Here is a 14,635-nt window from a genome sequence, read left to right as displayed (position 1 = left end):
GCGGTGGCAGCGCGGCGGCCGCGCGGCAGTGCGGCGGCCGCGCGGCAGTGCAGCGGGGCTCAGACCTGGCCCTGAGCCCACCCCGTCCTGGCAACCTGATGCAGGCGGGGCTGGGAGGCCCGAGGGAGGGCGGGGCCTCAGCTCGGCCATCTGTCCGGGCCCAGGCTTGCTCCTGCGCCCAAGTCCGAGGCCCTGCCCTCCGCGCTCGGGGAGGTCCCGGCCGTCTCTGCCGGGAACTCGGCGGCCTGGATCCGAAGCCAGCGACGGGAGTGGGCGCCCTGCTTTGGGGCCCCAGTGAAAGCTGCCGGGCCGAGGGAGTGGAACACAGTGATATTTGGCAGCCGAGGCGGGGCACGGTGGGGTCCCTCTGTCCATCCTCTAGCCAGGTCCTGCCCCCCACCGCCCCTCCAGGCCCTGCCTGCTGCAGGCCGCGGCTACTGGGCAGGCTGGGCATGGGGCTGCACAGTGGCCCCGTTCTCCTGGGGTGTCTTGGACAAGTGGAAGAATGCGGTCCTCATGGCTTCGTGGCAGGTGTCCATGAGCTGGGGGATGTCGTCGACGGTGAGGCCGCTGGTGGGGATGGCGTCCAGAACGTCCACCTTGATCGTTCCTGTGGCGGGGGCGGGGCGGGGGTCAGTCGCCTGGCTCCCACCCTGCAGCCTCTCCTGACCCCATCGCCAGCAGAACCCCTCCCCTCGGCCACCGACCGGCCTTCCTGGCGCAGCCCCCGACGGCCCAGCAGGGCTGGGTTCCTCCCGGGACACCCGGGCTTGCTGGCTGGTTTTCAGCCGAGAAGAGCTGACACGACCGCACTTGGCTCCCAAGTTCACACTCAGGGTGGGGACAAGGGACAACTGCGCCCTCCCCTCTAAGCACCCGCCACGGCCCAGAACACCCCCTCCACCAGGAAGCGCCCTCCTGGCCCCGCCCCCGGGCAGCCCCACCCACGCTCCACCGCCATCCTGGGGGTCCCAGGGCCCCAGGTGCGGGTGGCGGGCTTGGCTCCTCCCCTGCTGCCCTTCAACCTCGCACCCCACCTCCCCACCTGGGCTCCAGGAGCAGCGTCTGCAGGGAAGGGCAGGGGCCCTGAGCTCTGGGGGCCGTGGGGCTGGGGGTGCCCAGGAGGCTGCGGCCCCCCTGAGTCAGGCCTCCTGGGTGCACAGGCTCAGAAGCGCCCCTGCATCGCAGGACAAGTGCACGAGTGCCCTGGCCCCCGCCCCAGAGCCGTGTGCGCAGCCTGGACCTGCGTGTGTGTGGACTCGGGGCCCAGCCCACGCTCTCGGGGCCTCGGTTCCTTTGCTCAGGAAATGGCCCACGACCACGCACCTCGGCCCCTGGTCAAGGCTCCGGATCTCTCCCTCCCTCCCTCCCTCCCTCCCCAGAATGGTCACTGCGTGGCAGGGGTCTGGCCTCTAGTAACGCCCAGAAATGGGGTCTACGTTCCATTAGGGACCTGGGCGCCGCAGGGACAGGGCGCACGGGCCGCGTGCACGTGGCGCTACCTGAGGTGAAGATCTTCTTCCTGGTGTTGTAGAAGGAGGAGAAGTCGGAGTACACCACAGGGATGATGGGCACCTGCGCAGGGAGACCAGGCGAGCCTGAGACGACCGGCAGTCGCCCCCAGGCGGCCCTGCCTCACCTCCCGCCCGCCTCACCGAGGGACGGCCCGTAGCTCCTGCGGCTGCCACAGTCGCCACGTCCAACCTCAGGGCCCTTCCACGAGCCGGCCCTCCAGGCCTAGAACACCCTCTCCCCGCTGGGTGGCCCACAGGGCCATAAACTCATCCTGCACACCTTCCCTCAAGCATCCCCTCTTCCAGGAAGCCTTCCCGGGTTTGGCATATGACCATCTGATTCACATCTGTGCCCTCTACTTGTCCCCGAGGGGGTCAGGACACTGCCCAGCATAGCCGGAGGAGGCTCTCCATCCCGGGAAGGCTGGGGGCAGAATCAGCTGGGGGAGGGGCGGCGCCTGCTAATATTCCTGGAAAACACCAGGGTCAAGTCCACTGGTGACGGCACGGTTGGAAACAGTGCCTGAGGTAATCATTAACCCCGGGCTGAGGGGCTCCCGGGCCCAGCAGGCACGGGCAGGCTGAGAGCCTGGGGGGGGGCACGGTCCCGCAGACGCTGAGGGGAGACAGAGGGAGGGGGACAGGGCACGACAGCAAACGATGCCTGGCTGAGGCTGCTGCTACTCCTCTCCCCCGCACCCCACCCCACCCCCACCCCGCCACCTCCTCCAGCACCGCCCCTCCCCCACGCCACCGGCAAAGGGAAGTGACATCAGTCTGGGGCACCTAGCAGGGTGCCCTCTCCCACCTGGCTCGAGGGCGCATGGGCCCAGAGGGTGGGAGAGCCTCGCTGGGGCAGGGCCGGGAGCAGGGCCCAGGTCCCGGCCCTGGCCCCTTGCTCTGGGCTCCAGCGCCCGCCCGCCAGCCCCTGCACCCCCTGGGGCATCTGCTGGGGTCTCTGGCAGGAAGCTCCCCAGCCTTGCTCAGGGCTGGGGCTAGGGGGCGCTAGAGGCCGCCCGTCTCAGGTGGAAGCCGGGAGAAAGGCCACCACAGCCACCGACTCCCCCCAGCCTACGGTCTCCCTACAAGAACCCCCACCGCACAGGGCCAGGGGTGGGACAGGGCACCCTTCACCCACCGGGAGGACCCCTCGTGGATGGGTGAACCCCAGCCTCTCCTGGCGTCACCACAGGCCCCAGGACACCTCTGGGACAAACTGAACCGCTGGAGGCCCAGGAGCAGAGGAGAATGAGGTCCCGCCCACAGCAGGGCTCACACAGAGGCCCATCTCTGGCTCTGGCCCAAGCCTGCCCCGCCCCCCACCTCAGGCCCTGCTCGCCCACCCCCGAACCCCGACCCCTGCAGGGGTGCCGGGCGGGAGGAACAGGCACTCAGCAAGCAGGCCTGCTGCCCCGGCCTCGCCTCTCCCAACCCTGCTCCCTCGGCCTGGCCTGGCCAGCGTGGGCCCCGGGCATGAGCATCATTCTGGCTGGTCTCTGGGCCTGAGCAGGCAGAGCCTTAACACCCACTGGGCGGAGGTGCCGAGGGGGCGTGAGGCCCTGCCTCCTGTCCAGTGGGAGCCGGTCCCAGAGCGCCCGCCGCCCCAGCCCCACCGGGCGGTCCCCCGCAGCCTTAAGCCACCCGGAACCATCTTCCCCGGCCCCGCTGCCCGGGCAGGTGAGCCCCTGCGCACCTGGGCCTGGACCGCCAGGTAGAAGGCGCCTTTCTTGAAAGGCAGCAGGTCTCCGCTGTCGTTCCGCGTGCCCTCGGGGTAGATCCACACTTTGAGCTGCAGGGGGGAGAGGGGGCAGATGCCAGGCTGGGGGCGGCGGAACCCAGGGGAGACCGCACCCCGCCCCTCCCGAGGAGCCCGTCTCCGTGGAGACCACCACCGCTGACGACCGGGAGGCCCCCTCCGCCCCCCTCAATTTTCTCTGTGCACTTGTGGGCGATGCTGTGCTTCCAATGCCCAAAGGAGGCCCCCCTGGGGGGCTTTGCCGCCAGCCATTTCCGGGGAGCCAGAGCGTGTGGGTTCCCACGCCCAGCGGGCCGCAGCCCTGCCCCCACACTCACGTTGTCCCGGGTCATGCGCTCGCCCACGTCGGCCATCACGGTCATGGCCGTCTGGGAGCGCTGCCGGTTGATGAAGAAGACGCCCCCGAGGTACATGATCAGGCCCACGGGCCCCGTGAAGAGCAGCTCCCGCTTGGCGATCTGCACGCAGCGCTCAGGCAGGACCTCCATGAGGCCTGTCGTGGGGCGGGAGGGGGAGGAGGGGCTCAGGGCCTGGGGCCGCCGCCCCCGTGCCTGGCCACTCACAGGCCTGGGTGGCATCACGCCTTCCCTTGGCTCCCCGGGCTCCCTCCTCCCTGCAAGGGAGCTGCGCAGGGCCCGGCTCCCGGTGAGCCCCGGGCCGATGGCACAGGCACCTGCGGCGGCGGCTGGGCGGAGGCCCAGGGTCCCCCCGGGGGCGGCCCTCCTCCCCCGCCGGCCGCCCTCCCCCGCCGAGACCGGCCGGCCCCCCGGCCCCTCAGCCCACCCATCATGTCCAGGATGCTCTGGTGGTTGGAAATGATGACACAGGGGCGGTCCACCGTCAGCTTCTGGCGCCCCTTGACGTCAAAGCGGAGGCCGTACAGGTACTTGAAGGACCGGACGAACCAGCTGATGATGCTGCGGGGAGACGGTGCCCGTGAGCAGAGGTCCCACGGCCCCTGGGCGCCTCGGCCTCGGGCTCGGGGGCCTGGCGAGGGGCGCGGTGCTGCCAGAGACACAGCAGAGAGACGCCCACTCACTCTCGTGGGCTGGCCGCGTGACCCTCGCTCGCCTTCCCCTCGGAGCCTTCAGGTCCTGCCCTCAAGGGGTCGGCGAGGGACACCCGGCCTCCAGCCAGAGCGAAGGGAGCCAAGCCTCTGGGGCAGACGCCCAGCTCGGGGCAGGGCGCCTGCTTCTCCATCTGCCCGCCCCGCCCAGTCGCCCACCCGGCCCTCGGCCCACACCCCTGCGCGTCAGCCAAGCGGCGACCCAGCCGGAAGGGGGCTGGAGGCCGGGAGCCCCCGGTCGGACTGGGTCGGGCTCCTCGCCACGTCAGCAGCAGCATGACCCCCACGGGAGATGGGTCCCTGCGCCCTCCCGTGAGTGAGGGCCAGGCCCCCCCACTCACTCCGGGGAGGAGGCCCAGGCGGAGAGGCGGCCGTCCTCTCAGGGCGGTGCCCTGCCAGGAAACAAGCGTGGGTGCCCGGTGCAGACCCGCGCAAGGCGATCAAGTTGCTTCTGGGATCATGGGCACCCGGTGCTGAGGGGCCACCCAGGCCACGCCCCTCGCCCTCCCCCACGCTTCACCCCCATGGTCCCCTGCTCGCAGAGGAGGGCCCGGGCCCAGGCAGGTGACAGGGAGAGAGAGCTGTGGGGTCAGGACATACGTGGCCCCCCGGCCGCGCCGCCGGAGGCTGCCCCGGGCAGCCAGGGACTCAAGGGGACCCGAGGGCATGTCCAGGGGGCGTCCGCGCTCTGACCGCCCACAGGGACTGCGCCTGCCGGCGGCTGGCTGGGTGCAGAGAGCGCAAGAAGGAACGGCGACCTCAGCCCCTGCTCTGTGGGTTCCACGGCGGGTTCCTGAGCGCTGGCTCTCACGGAGCAGGGCCCCTCGCCTCGACGCCAGGCGCGGGTTTTAATTGGGGTAAAATGCACAAAACACTGGTCCTCTCCCTCGCGTCTCAGGGCGCGGCTCAGCGGCGATAGGGACATTCACACTGTTGTGCAGCCGCCGGCCGCCGCCACCCTCTCCAGGACTGTTCATCTTCCCAAAGTGACACTGTCCCCAGGAAACACCCGCTCCCAACCCTCCCCCGGCCCCGGCCCCACCGTGGGCTCCATCTCTGCAGATCAGCCTCTTGCAGGGACCTCCGTCAGTGGGACCTCAGGGTCCCTCGTCCTGTGCCTGGACGGCAGACTCTTAACCGGCCGCCTCTCTCACAGCCTAACCCCCGTGGGAGGGCAGGCGATTGTCATTGCCCTCTGTTGCAGGTGGGGAAACTGAGGCTCAGGCAGGCACAGCCGTTAGCCCTGGGCTGACGGGGCTTCCCCCTCAGGGCCGCCTGCCCCCTGGCCAGGCGCGGGTCCCGCACGGTTGCGCGGCCGCCGGGAGAGCGGCCCAGCTCGCTCACCGCCGGGGCCTCAGTGTCCTCACCCGCACCGGGCAGCCTCTCGGGTCCCTGTGGGGACTAAATGGGACGGGCAGAGGACACCAGCAGGCCTTTCACAAAAAGGAAAACGTGAAGTCCAGTAATCACGGAAAAAGTCCCACCTCCCTAGCAACTGAAGAAATGCCAATCAAAGCAAGAAGGCTGCCCGGGCCGGGTGGCTCGGGTGGCTGGAGCGTCGTCCCGTGCACCCAGAAGGTTTCAGGTTCGATCCCTAGTCGGGGCGTATGGGAGGCAGCCGATCGAGGTGTCTCACTCACATCGGTGTTTTTGTTTCTCTCTGCCTCCCTTCCTCCCTCTCTAAAATCAATAAAAACATATCCTCAGGTGAGGATTAAAAAATAAAGAACAACAACTTTTTCTCAACCTTCGATTAGCACAAATAACAGGCCTAACAGGCCAGCCACCCAGGCGGCGCTAGGCAAAGGCCTGGGAGGGGCTGGCCGAAGGGGGAGTGGCAGCCGCGCGGGTGGGCTGGCAGCTCCGGCTGCCGCCCTCGGTCCCTTCGATTTGGAATCGCCTTTCAGGGACCACCCTGCGGACGGCTGGGTGGGCAGGCCCGGGCGCACTCGGGGCAGTCTGAACCAGGGCCACCGGGAAATCCCTGTACCCCAGGAGGGAGCGGGGAAATGAACCGAGGCCCGCGTCACGGCCTGCGGCCGCGAGGAAAGCGAGAGCGTAGACTGGCACTGGCTGCTCACAGCGCAGAGCGCGCCTGACTTCTGGTGGCGGTGCGGCCTGCGCTCCGTACCAGCGGCACAGGGAAGCCTGGGCACACAGGGGGTGACGGCGGTGTTCCCCTGGCAGTAGGACTTGCTGCTTTTGATTCTCCTCTTGTTTTTAAATTGTGCTAAAGCCCTAGCCGGGTCGCTCAGCGGGTTTGCGTGTCATCCCAATGAGCCACGGCTGCAAGTTTGACCCCTGGTCAGGGCACAGACAACGCACCAACTGATGAAGCATCAGCGAGTGGGACAGCCAATCAACGTTTCTTTCTGTCTCTCTCTTTTCCTTTCTCTCTCAAGTCAATAAATTAAAAGGAAATGTCATCGTGGTAAAATCCACTTAACATACTATGGTGCCACCTTCGCCATTTTTCAGCGCCCAGGTCAGCGGCATTAGGGACAGTCACACTGTTGTTCCTGGACTCCCTCCAGTGTCCTTTTGTTTTCTGTTGTAGCCACGGTGAGCAGCTGACCGGCCGCAGCTACTGTTTTGAACTAGGGAAGATACTATGTATCAACTATGTGTCAACCTCTGCCAGCAGAGCGCAGCAGAGTCCTCTCCACCTGGGTCCCCGGGTCCCCTGCCCGGGGCCAGGCGGCCTGGCCAGGCTGTGCTAGCGGCACCCAAGGCTCGGGGAGGAATGCACCCGCCAGACAGGGGGGCTGCAGGAGGCAGGGCTCCCGGGCAGCGCGCTCGACGCTTTCACAAACAGCCGCACTCCCCCAAAACTAACACACCGCCCCAGCCAGCACCTGCAGTGGGCTTCGAGAAAGGCGCGTCCTGGGAGTGGGAAAGGTCAGGGGTGTCCTCGGGGGTGTCCCCACAGGTCACGTACACGTGGGCACCCACTTTCCTTCTCCCAGTGTCCCACCTCCCTCTTCAAGGTTTTCTGTAACCACGGTGGGCAACTGTCGTTTTAAAGTGTTTGCTCAAAGACAAGGGAGCAAGCCCGGCTCGGCAGGCTCCTGCCGTCGGCAGGCATCTTTGGGTGCGTACTGCGTGCCACCGGGCACCGGGCGCTAGGCAGAGAAAGCCGGGTGGCGGGGACACCCCCCATGCCCGCTGAACGCCTCCCGTGTGCCAAGGGCTCCGCGCGAAGTCAGACAATAGCCCCCCGGGGTCCGCACACTTGTCATACCCACCCTGCAAGCGAGCAAGGTGAAGTCACAGAGTGGGGCCCGGAACCCCCTCTGACCCTGGCTTTGAAAAGTGTGCGGGCTCCCAGGCCGAGGGCGGGAGGGCAGGCCCAGGGGGTGGGGGAGAGGCTCAGAATTGCAAAACTCCAGGAGGTCCTCTGAGCCCGCCCACCCACCCTCTGGCCCTGCGCTGGGGCCCTGCCCAACCTGCCAGCAAGGCCAGAAGTGGCTTTGCCCCCCTCGCCTCCCCAGAACCTGAACGCAACCATCGGCCCCAGGCTGCGCCTGCCCAGCCAAGGCCTGGGCTGAGGGCCAGCCCCCCATGGCCCCGGAGCCTGGGGCAGGCGTCAGCGGCGCTGGCCCTGGGGCATGGTCCCACAGCTCTGGTCGCTTGTCCCACATTCTGCAGCCCCTAACTCCATGGCCCTGTAGGCGAGGGCACTGGGCGTGAAGCTAAGGTCGCCTGAAGTCCAGGTGACCAGCGTGAGCTCTCCACGCAGGGCAGGCGGCCCCCCAGGACCCCTTGCGGGAGCGGCCGGCTCCTCAGGCAGAGGCGGTGCCCTGGCCCCCGGACTCTCTCCAGGAGTCCCTCACGTAACCTCAGGCCAGTGCCACACACGCCGTGGAGTCGTCCAGGGCCCGCGGGAGCCCGGACGGGGCCCCTGGCCGCCAGCCTCCTTGGACTGTGGGCCTCGACCCCAGGACACCCAGGCCCCTGTCCAGCTCTCGATCGGACCGGCCATGTGTGGGCCCTGACTCCCTTCTCACGGGCTGTGACCCTGGGCTACACACTCGACCTCCCTAAGCTTCCGCTTCCGCCTGGGAAATGGGGAGGGCGTAGAGGGAGGGGCCTGATGAGGCTGGGATGCCCGCGAAACGTGTGGGGACGTGGGAGCCCCCCTAACCAGGGGCTGTGATGGGGACGGCACAGAAGACAAGAACCCAAAGTGATTGAAGGCAGACTCGTCCCCCCGTCGGCCAGCCCACGCCTGCTCAGCCAGCCCGTGCTCCAGGAGGCTGGCAGGCAGCTCAGGGCTCGGCCAGGCTCCCTGCTGACCTTTGCCCTGGGCCCCTGGACGCGGGCTGGATGGCCCCAGGAGACCCAGGCGGGCGGCTCTTTTGGCCAAGCTGTGCCAGTCCCCTGCCAGGCCCCGCCGAGCAGGGATGAGGTGGGGTAACTTGGGGACGGCCTGCCAGAAAGGCAGCGTGGAGGGCCGTCGAGGCGCCCCCGTGAGGGCACCTGCGGAGGAGGGGCATTTTCCAACAAGTGGCACATGAGCTGGAGCACAAGAAGGGGACAAGAGCCAGGGGGTGGGATAGGGGCTTCCCACCCGTGCAGACGCACAGAAGCGCTAAGAGGAGGTGGACAGGAGCGGGGTGAATCCGGGTGCCGAGGGACAAGCTCTCGGACGGAACCCTCCCTGCCTCATTAAGCATCAAGGTTCCAGAGCACAGTGCTGGTGGGAGCTGTGGCTTCTGGGCCCAGGGGACAGTCTGTCCCAGCAGAGCAAAGGGGGAGCCCCTGCAGTTCCAGGGCCGCAGGCCAGTGCCCAGGGGCCGTGGGGCTCCCCGTGCACGGTGGCACGACCCCCCGGGACCGCGCTGTTTCTGGAAGCATGGGCTAAGAGCTGGCCGTTCTGGATTTAAACTGAGACCAGCGTCGACAAGTCCGCTGGCCTATGTGGCCTGTTCCTCCCTCCTCGACGTTTGGTGTGGGCACAGCCTACACATACCGAGTGCCTCACTGCCCTGCCTCCCTTGCAGCTAAGAGCCGTGCTGTCTAGGTCCTGCCCCAGAATGGATGTGTAAACGTGGCCCAGTCCCCAGGGGTCCTGCCACAATGGTGGCCTGTTGGACACTGAGAACAATGGGGCCACGGGACAGAGGAACAGGAAGCTTTTGGTGGCCTCAGGCCACCCAGCTGTGGTCTACTTTGACGCACAAAAAAGTAAACTCTGGTTAAGCCGCTGTTACTAGGGTTTCCTGATGCTGCGGCAGAACCCAATCCTAACACACACAGCTTCCCTGGACTTCACTTTCCTCTCTGTCAAATGGGTGTGGCGAGGGCATTTGTCTCCCAGGACAAGGAAAGCAACTTGCTCTCCTCCCCAGGGCACCCAGGGCACCACCAGCCCGAGGCGGGTCCTCTGGCTTGGCCCCCCCGCCCGGTCAGCACAGAGGCGGCCTCTGCTCTTCTGTTCCCCTCGCTCTTCCAGGCACCCTCAGAACTCAAGTCTAAACAGCGGAGGCCTCCTTGGGTGTCCAGCCAGAGTCCCACGGGGAGGGGCTGTTGCTCGGGGTGGGGGAGACGGGAAGTGGGGGAGAGGCAGAGCAGGGAGGCCCCCCCGGGAGCTCAGGGCTTCCCCAAGCCCGGCATCCAGCCCTGCAGTGCTGCCCCGGTGCCTGGGGTGGGGGACGCGGAGGGCAAAGGGACGCATGTTCCCTGGAGCCACTGTCTGTGGGTCTCTGTCCAGGCTCTGCCACGTCCCAGCTCTGGGACGCGGCCGACCGCCCCCCAGCCCTCCCAGAGGCCTGAGTTACAGGCCGCTCCTCTGAACCTCAGACACTTCACCTGTAAAAGGGAATGTACACAACCCATTCCCGAGGCCGGGCTTCCGTGGCGCACAGTGAGGAGGCCCTTCCGAAGGCTGGGGGTACTGGAGCCAGCGAGGCACCCCGCGTGCCCAGGGGTCCCAGGGCAAACTGGGCAGACTTGGCCTGTCCGGCCCAGGAGGGGCCAGGCACGGGGGCGGTACGTCCAGCGGCTCAGCCCTCCCACGCCTCCACCTCCGTGCTCCTGCGCCTCTCCCTCCTCCTCCTCTGTGTTTCTCTGCCCCTCAGCCGCACCCCCCTGGAAACCCACGGCCACAGCCCCCTCACCCTAACTGTTGCTGGGGGCTGTCACTGGCTGACCCGGTGGGGGCTGGGGATACGGCCTGTGGGTTTCTGCCGCCTCCCCCCCACCGCCCACCCACTCCCTGGAGAGAACAGAGCACCTGCTGTGACATCCTGGAGGGGCCCCTTGCCATGCCTCAGTCTGGGGGCTCCCTTGGAGAGGGAGGGGGCTGGATGTTCCCACCCAGCACCACCAGGGGCCCAGGGGCCCAGGGAGGACGCCCTAGTTGGTCGGTATCGTGGGAGAGGTCGGGGGTGCGCGCAGGCCCTGGGCCGAGGAGATGGCGGCTGCGGGCTGCGGGCTGCGGGGGCCGGGCAGGCCCAGGCCGGCCACCCCTGGCTCAGCCCCAGGGAGGCGCCTGGCCTGGAAGAGTCGGTGGGGCCTTTTAAAAGACAAGGAAGCACATATTAAGAGGCCGCCTGGTGACCCAGAGTGGGGTAGGGGAAGGGAACGGTCACCTCCGGGACCTGCGGTCACTGTGCAGGGTGGAAAGGGACTCCCTGCAGGGCGCCAGGCCCTCCCTCGCCGCCAGGCCAGCAAAGGTAACCGCAGCCCGGGGCACCCCTGCCCTGGGGTGGCGGGCCGCGAGAGGAAATACTATTTCTGGAAACAGGCCCTTCCCTCGGCTCCCCAGAGGACACTGCGGGAGGGGTGGAGGAGAGGCCAGCTGCCAGGGCCTCACCTGGGCCTGGCTCTCAGGGACGCTGCCCGGGCCATGTGAGTGTGGGGGGGGGGACAGTCTTACTAAGGACCCACCAGACCCTCGGCTCTGAGCCACCTTGGTGCCGGGGGAAGGCACCCGCCCCTGAAGGCAGGGCCTGGAACCCAGGCGGCGCGGGCCAGTCCTGGCCGCAGCGGCACGTCCCAGGCAAGACCGGAGATGGGGAAAGACGGGAACCCTCACCCACTGCCCTGTGACCACCAGGGGAGGGGAGCTGGGACCAGCGTCTCCTCCCCAGGTCACAGCCACGAGGCTATTGCAAAACCCACAGAGAAATGTTAGCAACAGTTATGTCCCCGTCAGACACAGGGAGAAAGGGCGAGGGCCGCCCCACCCCAGCCTCTGACTCAGAGAGGCCATCGAGCCTTCCAGCAGCCCAGCCTGGGTCCCCACACTGCGGGCGACCCCTCTCGGCTCCCCAACGCCTAGCGGCCGGGTCCACGAGGCTTCCAGAGGGAACTTCAGCGGCCACTGTTTCCTTCACCTGGACGGTAGCTGGGCCTCATCGAGGAGCCTCCCACCTTCCTGAGCAGAAGAAGGAAATGGGAGGAGGAACCCGCCCGGGAGCTTGGGGCCGGGTGCGTTCATCACCTGCCGGGCAGGTGGGAGGAGGAGTAGAGAGGAGAGGGCCGGCCAGCGCCCCAGAGCTCCGGGTCCAGGCGGGGGCGCTGCTGCGCCGCCCCGGCCTCGCTCCCCCGCGGGGGAAGCAGGAACGAGCTGCCCCCGACCCGGCCCAGGTCCCTTCCTCTCAGGAGGCGGAGGCGCCACCCTCCGCCCAGGACCCCGCACCGAGCGCGCCCTCGGCGGGACTCAGGGACGCGGCGGCGGCGGCGGCGGCGGTGCCGGAGGCCGCGACCTGTTTAAATCCGCCCGTGCGCGCTCCGCGTGCCGGCCGGGGCGCGGGGACATTGTGACGCCGGTTCCCGGGGACCCCTGCCCCTCCGCGCCCGCCTCCCCAGCCACACGCTGACCTGGCGCGCCCGCCCCGGAGCCCGGGAGAGACGCGGGCGGGGCAGGAAGGAGGGAAAGGAGAGAAGAAAGTTGGGGAAGCGGAAGCAGGCGGCGCCGGCGCTCCCCACCGCGGCTCCCCACCCCAGCCGCGCGCCGCCCCGCGCCTCCAGCCCGCCGGCCCCCTTGCCTCATGTTCTCTACCGTCCGGCCGCCGTGGCGCAGCAGGCAGACAGCGGCGGCCACGATAGAGGCCGAGAAGCAGAGCGCGCAGTACAAGGAGATCTTGGCGTAGAACTTGGCGGTGCGGTTCAGCTGCACGAGTAGCAGCAGCAGCAACAGCGCCGCCGTCAGCCACGGCCAGAGCTCCATGGTCGGTTCGGCGCTCGGCGGCGGTGGCGCCCTCGGGGCCCAGACGGCACCGGCCTCGGGCGCGACGCCGACCTGCGGACTGGCGGCGGCTCCCCCTCGTCCCCGCCCCGCCCGCGCCCGTGCCCGCGCCCCTTATTGCGAGGACTGAGGGGCGGGGCGGCGCGGGGTGGAGAGTGTGCGCGCGCCAGGGAAGCGGCTAGGTGCGGCGCGCCCCGCGCGACTCCCTCGGCCTCCCTGTCACCTCGCTCCGGCGCCGCCCCCATCGCAGGCCCCAGCCCGCCCGGCCCGGTGTCATCCGCCGGGCCCGGCCCCTCCCGGCCCCGCCCCGCCCCGCCCCGCGACTCGCCCCCTTGACGACGACGCCGGGTCACCTCGTCTCGGGCGCCGCGACCCGCTCGAAGCCCCGCATCCCCTCAGCGAGGTCGCAGGCACTCCGGCGCCGCCACCCCGCAGTCTAGGTCTCCTCGTCTGCCCCGCGTCCCTCACCGCACGGCCGCCGGCCGTCGCCGCTGCCCCGGAGCCCAGACCACAGCTCCAAAGGCGGCCCAAGGACGCAGGCGCCCGTGCCAGCCCTGTCGCCACACAAATGGGCCCTTGAAACACAGTCGAGTGACCAACGGCCACCTGGACGGGCAGCCGGCCCTTTTGGGTCCGCTCGGGCAACTGCGGGGAGACTCAGCTGGCCTTTGGGCCACCTCTGCCTGGGGGCTTGGTTGGGCAGTGCCCAATTTGGTCGGGGGATGGGGGCAGTAGGAATGGGGCGTGTTTCTGGGCGGGGCTTTCGGTGCCGGCGTTGGGTGTCCGGAACAGTGTCACCCGGCTGCTCCTGGTGCGGGGCCAGCGGCAGATATCAGGCGACTGTGTTCACATCAGCCCAGGCGATCGGCCAGCCTGGCAGGACAACGGCACAGGCACAGTTAGCGCTGGCTTGGGGTGGAGAAGGAGGGGCCCTCCCGGGGTGTTCCAGATCTTGGTGAGGACAGGTCTCGGGGACAGATTTGAGTGTGTAACAGGGAGCTTCCTTCCTGCCCAGGGGCTTGCCCCTGGGGGCTGGGGTGCTGTGTCACCTGCGGTTAGGAAGTGCCGCCTGCCAGGCCTGCGGGGACTGAGAGCGTCAGCAGGGGTATCGCTGGCCTGTCCCTACTCTTAGGTGCCCAGGTGACCTGTCCCTGAAATGAGTCCCTGCCGACCCCTCCCCCCCACCACTCTGCTTCCTCTGACAAACACAAAAACGACACTCTTGAGACGAGCGGGAGGCCCGGCCCTCGGAGGGATGCGTCCCTGCGGGGCTAGGGGTTCCCCGGGTTCCCAGCTGTTCACGCCGAGTGGAGCCTTGTGTGTTTGCCCCGCACCTGTGGCCACTTTGCAATAAAGCCTCTCCCCGCATGCCCTGGTTCAGCCTCTGCCGTCCATCTGGCCGTGGTTTTGTGTCAGTTGAAAGAGGCCGCTTGTTCCTGGTCCCACACTGGGGCAAGGTCCTGCTGCCCCTCAGAGAGGCCTGAGAACCCCTGGGGAGCACTTGCAGCTCCTGCGGATGACAGCGAGACTCTGGAGACCAGTGGGCAGGCACAGGGGCAGGAGGTGCCGCCAGCAGTGGTTCTGCAGGGAGCCACACGGGCAGGAGTGGAGCCCAGGTCAGGGTGGGCTGCAGGGGGAGGCGTGGCAGCGTCTGGGGCTGGAGGTCCTGCGGGTGCCCCCCGGGAGGAATGGAGTCCAGTCCTCACCAACCCCAGGGCAGGAAGGCGGCGTCGGCAGGGGGCCTCCTGCTGGGCCTTGAGCTCCCAGCCCCCCACCCATCCCAGGGGCACACCCTTTCCTTTGCCAGCCCCACACTCTGCCCAGCGTTTGGAAGGCCTAGTGGGGCGCGCGCGAGCTCGTGTGTTTGTGGGGCCCCTCCCCCACTAGAACGGCGGCTCCGCGGGCACTTGTCTGTCCTGTTCACTGGAGCATCACCAGAACTGAGAACGACCGATGCCTGGCACATAGTAGGTGCTCAACAAATACTCCTCCAGGGCAAATGCACCCCCGTTTTACGGATGGGAAACCGGGGCTCCCAGTGACAATCACCCAGACAGTGAGGGGAGGCCGCTGGCCTGGTCGCTGTGGCCTTTTCCCGCCGCCCT

At 68.3% G+C, this 14,635-nt stretch overlaps 1 protein-coding gene across 1 annotated transcript; it reads right to left on the bottom strand.

Annotated features, from left to right (window-relative positions):
- Nucleotides 1-316: 316 nt before the first annotated feature.
- On the bottom strand, nt 317-12,567 carry AGPAT2 (1-acylglycerol-3-phosphate O-acyltransferase 2). The gene is made up of 6 exons (XM_054584794.1): nt 12,331-12,567; nt 4,054-4,187; nt 3,588-3,763; nt 3,208-3,303; nt 1,503-1,575; nt 317-610 (listed from the first exon to the last, which is right to left on the bottom strand). Exons 1-6 carry the CDS (start codon nt 12,510-12,512, stop codon nt 435-437), a joined length of 837 nt encoding a protein of 278 aa, XP_054440769.1. The 5' UTR covers nt 12,513-12,567; the 3' UTR covers nt 317-434.
- Nucleotides 12,568-14,635: the final 2,068 nt, after the last annotated feature.

This window comes from Pteronotus mesoamericanus, unplaced genomic scaffold (genome assembly GCF_021234165.1).
Source record: "Pteronotus mesoamericanus isolate MK-2021 breed Mesoamerican mustached bat unplaced genomic scaffold, CSHL_Meso_final contig_78, whole genome shotgun sequence".
Classification (NCBI taxonomy): Eukaryota; Metazoa; Chordata; class Mammalia; order Chiroptera; family Mormoopidae; genus Pteronotus; species Pteronotus mesoamericanus.
This window is presented reverse-complemented; position numbering and strand designations above follow the sequence as displayed.

Coding starts and splice junctions, on each gene's coding strand:
- AGPAT2 (XM_054584794.1), bottom strand. CDS start 12,512: ATGGAGCTCTGGCCGTGGCTGACGGCGGCGCTGTTGCTGCTGCTGCTA. Junction 4,188..12,330: donor CGGACGGTAGAGAACATGAG/GCAAGGGGGCCG, acceptor GTCTCCCCGCAG/CATCATCAGCTGGTTCGTCC. Junction 1,576..3,207: donor ACCTGGCGGTCCAGGCCCAG/GTGCGCAGGGGC, acceptor CTCCCTGCGCAG/GTGCCCATCATCCCTGTGGT.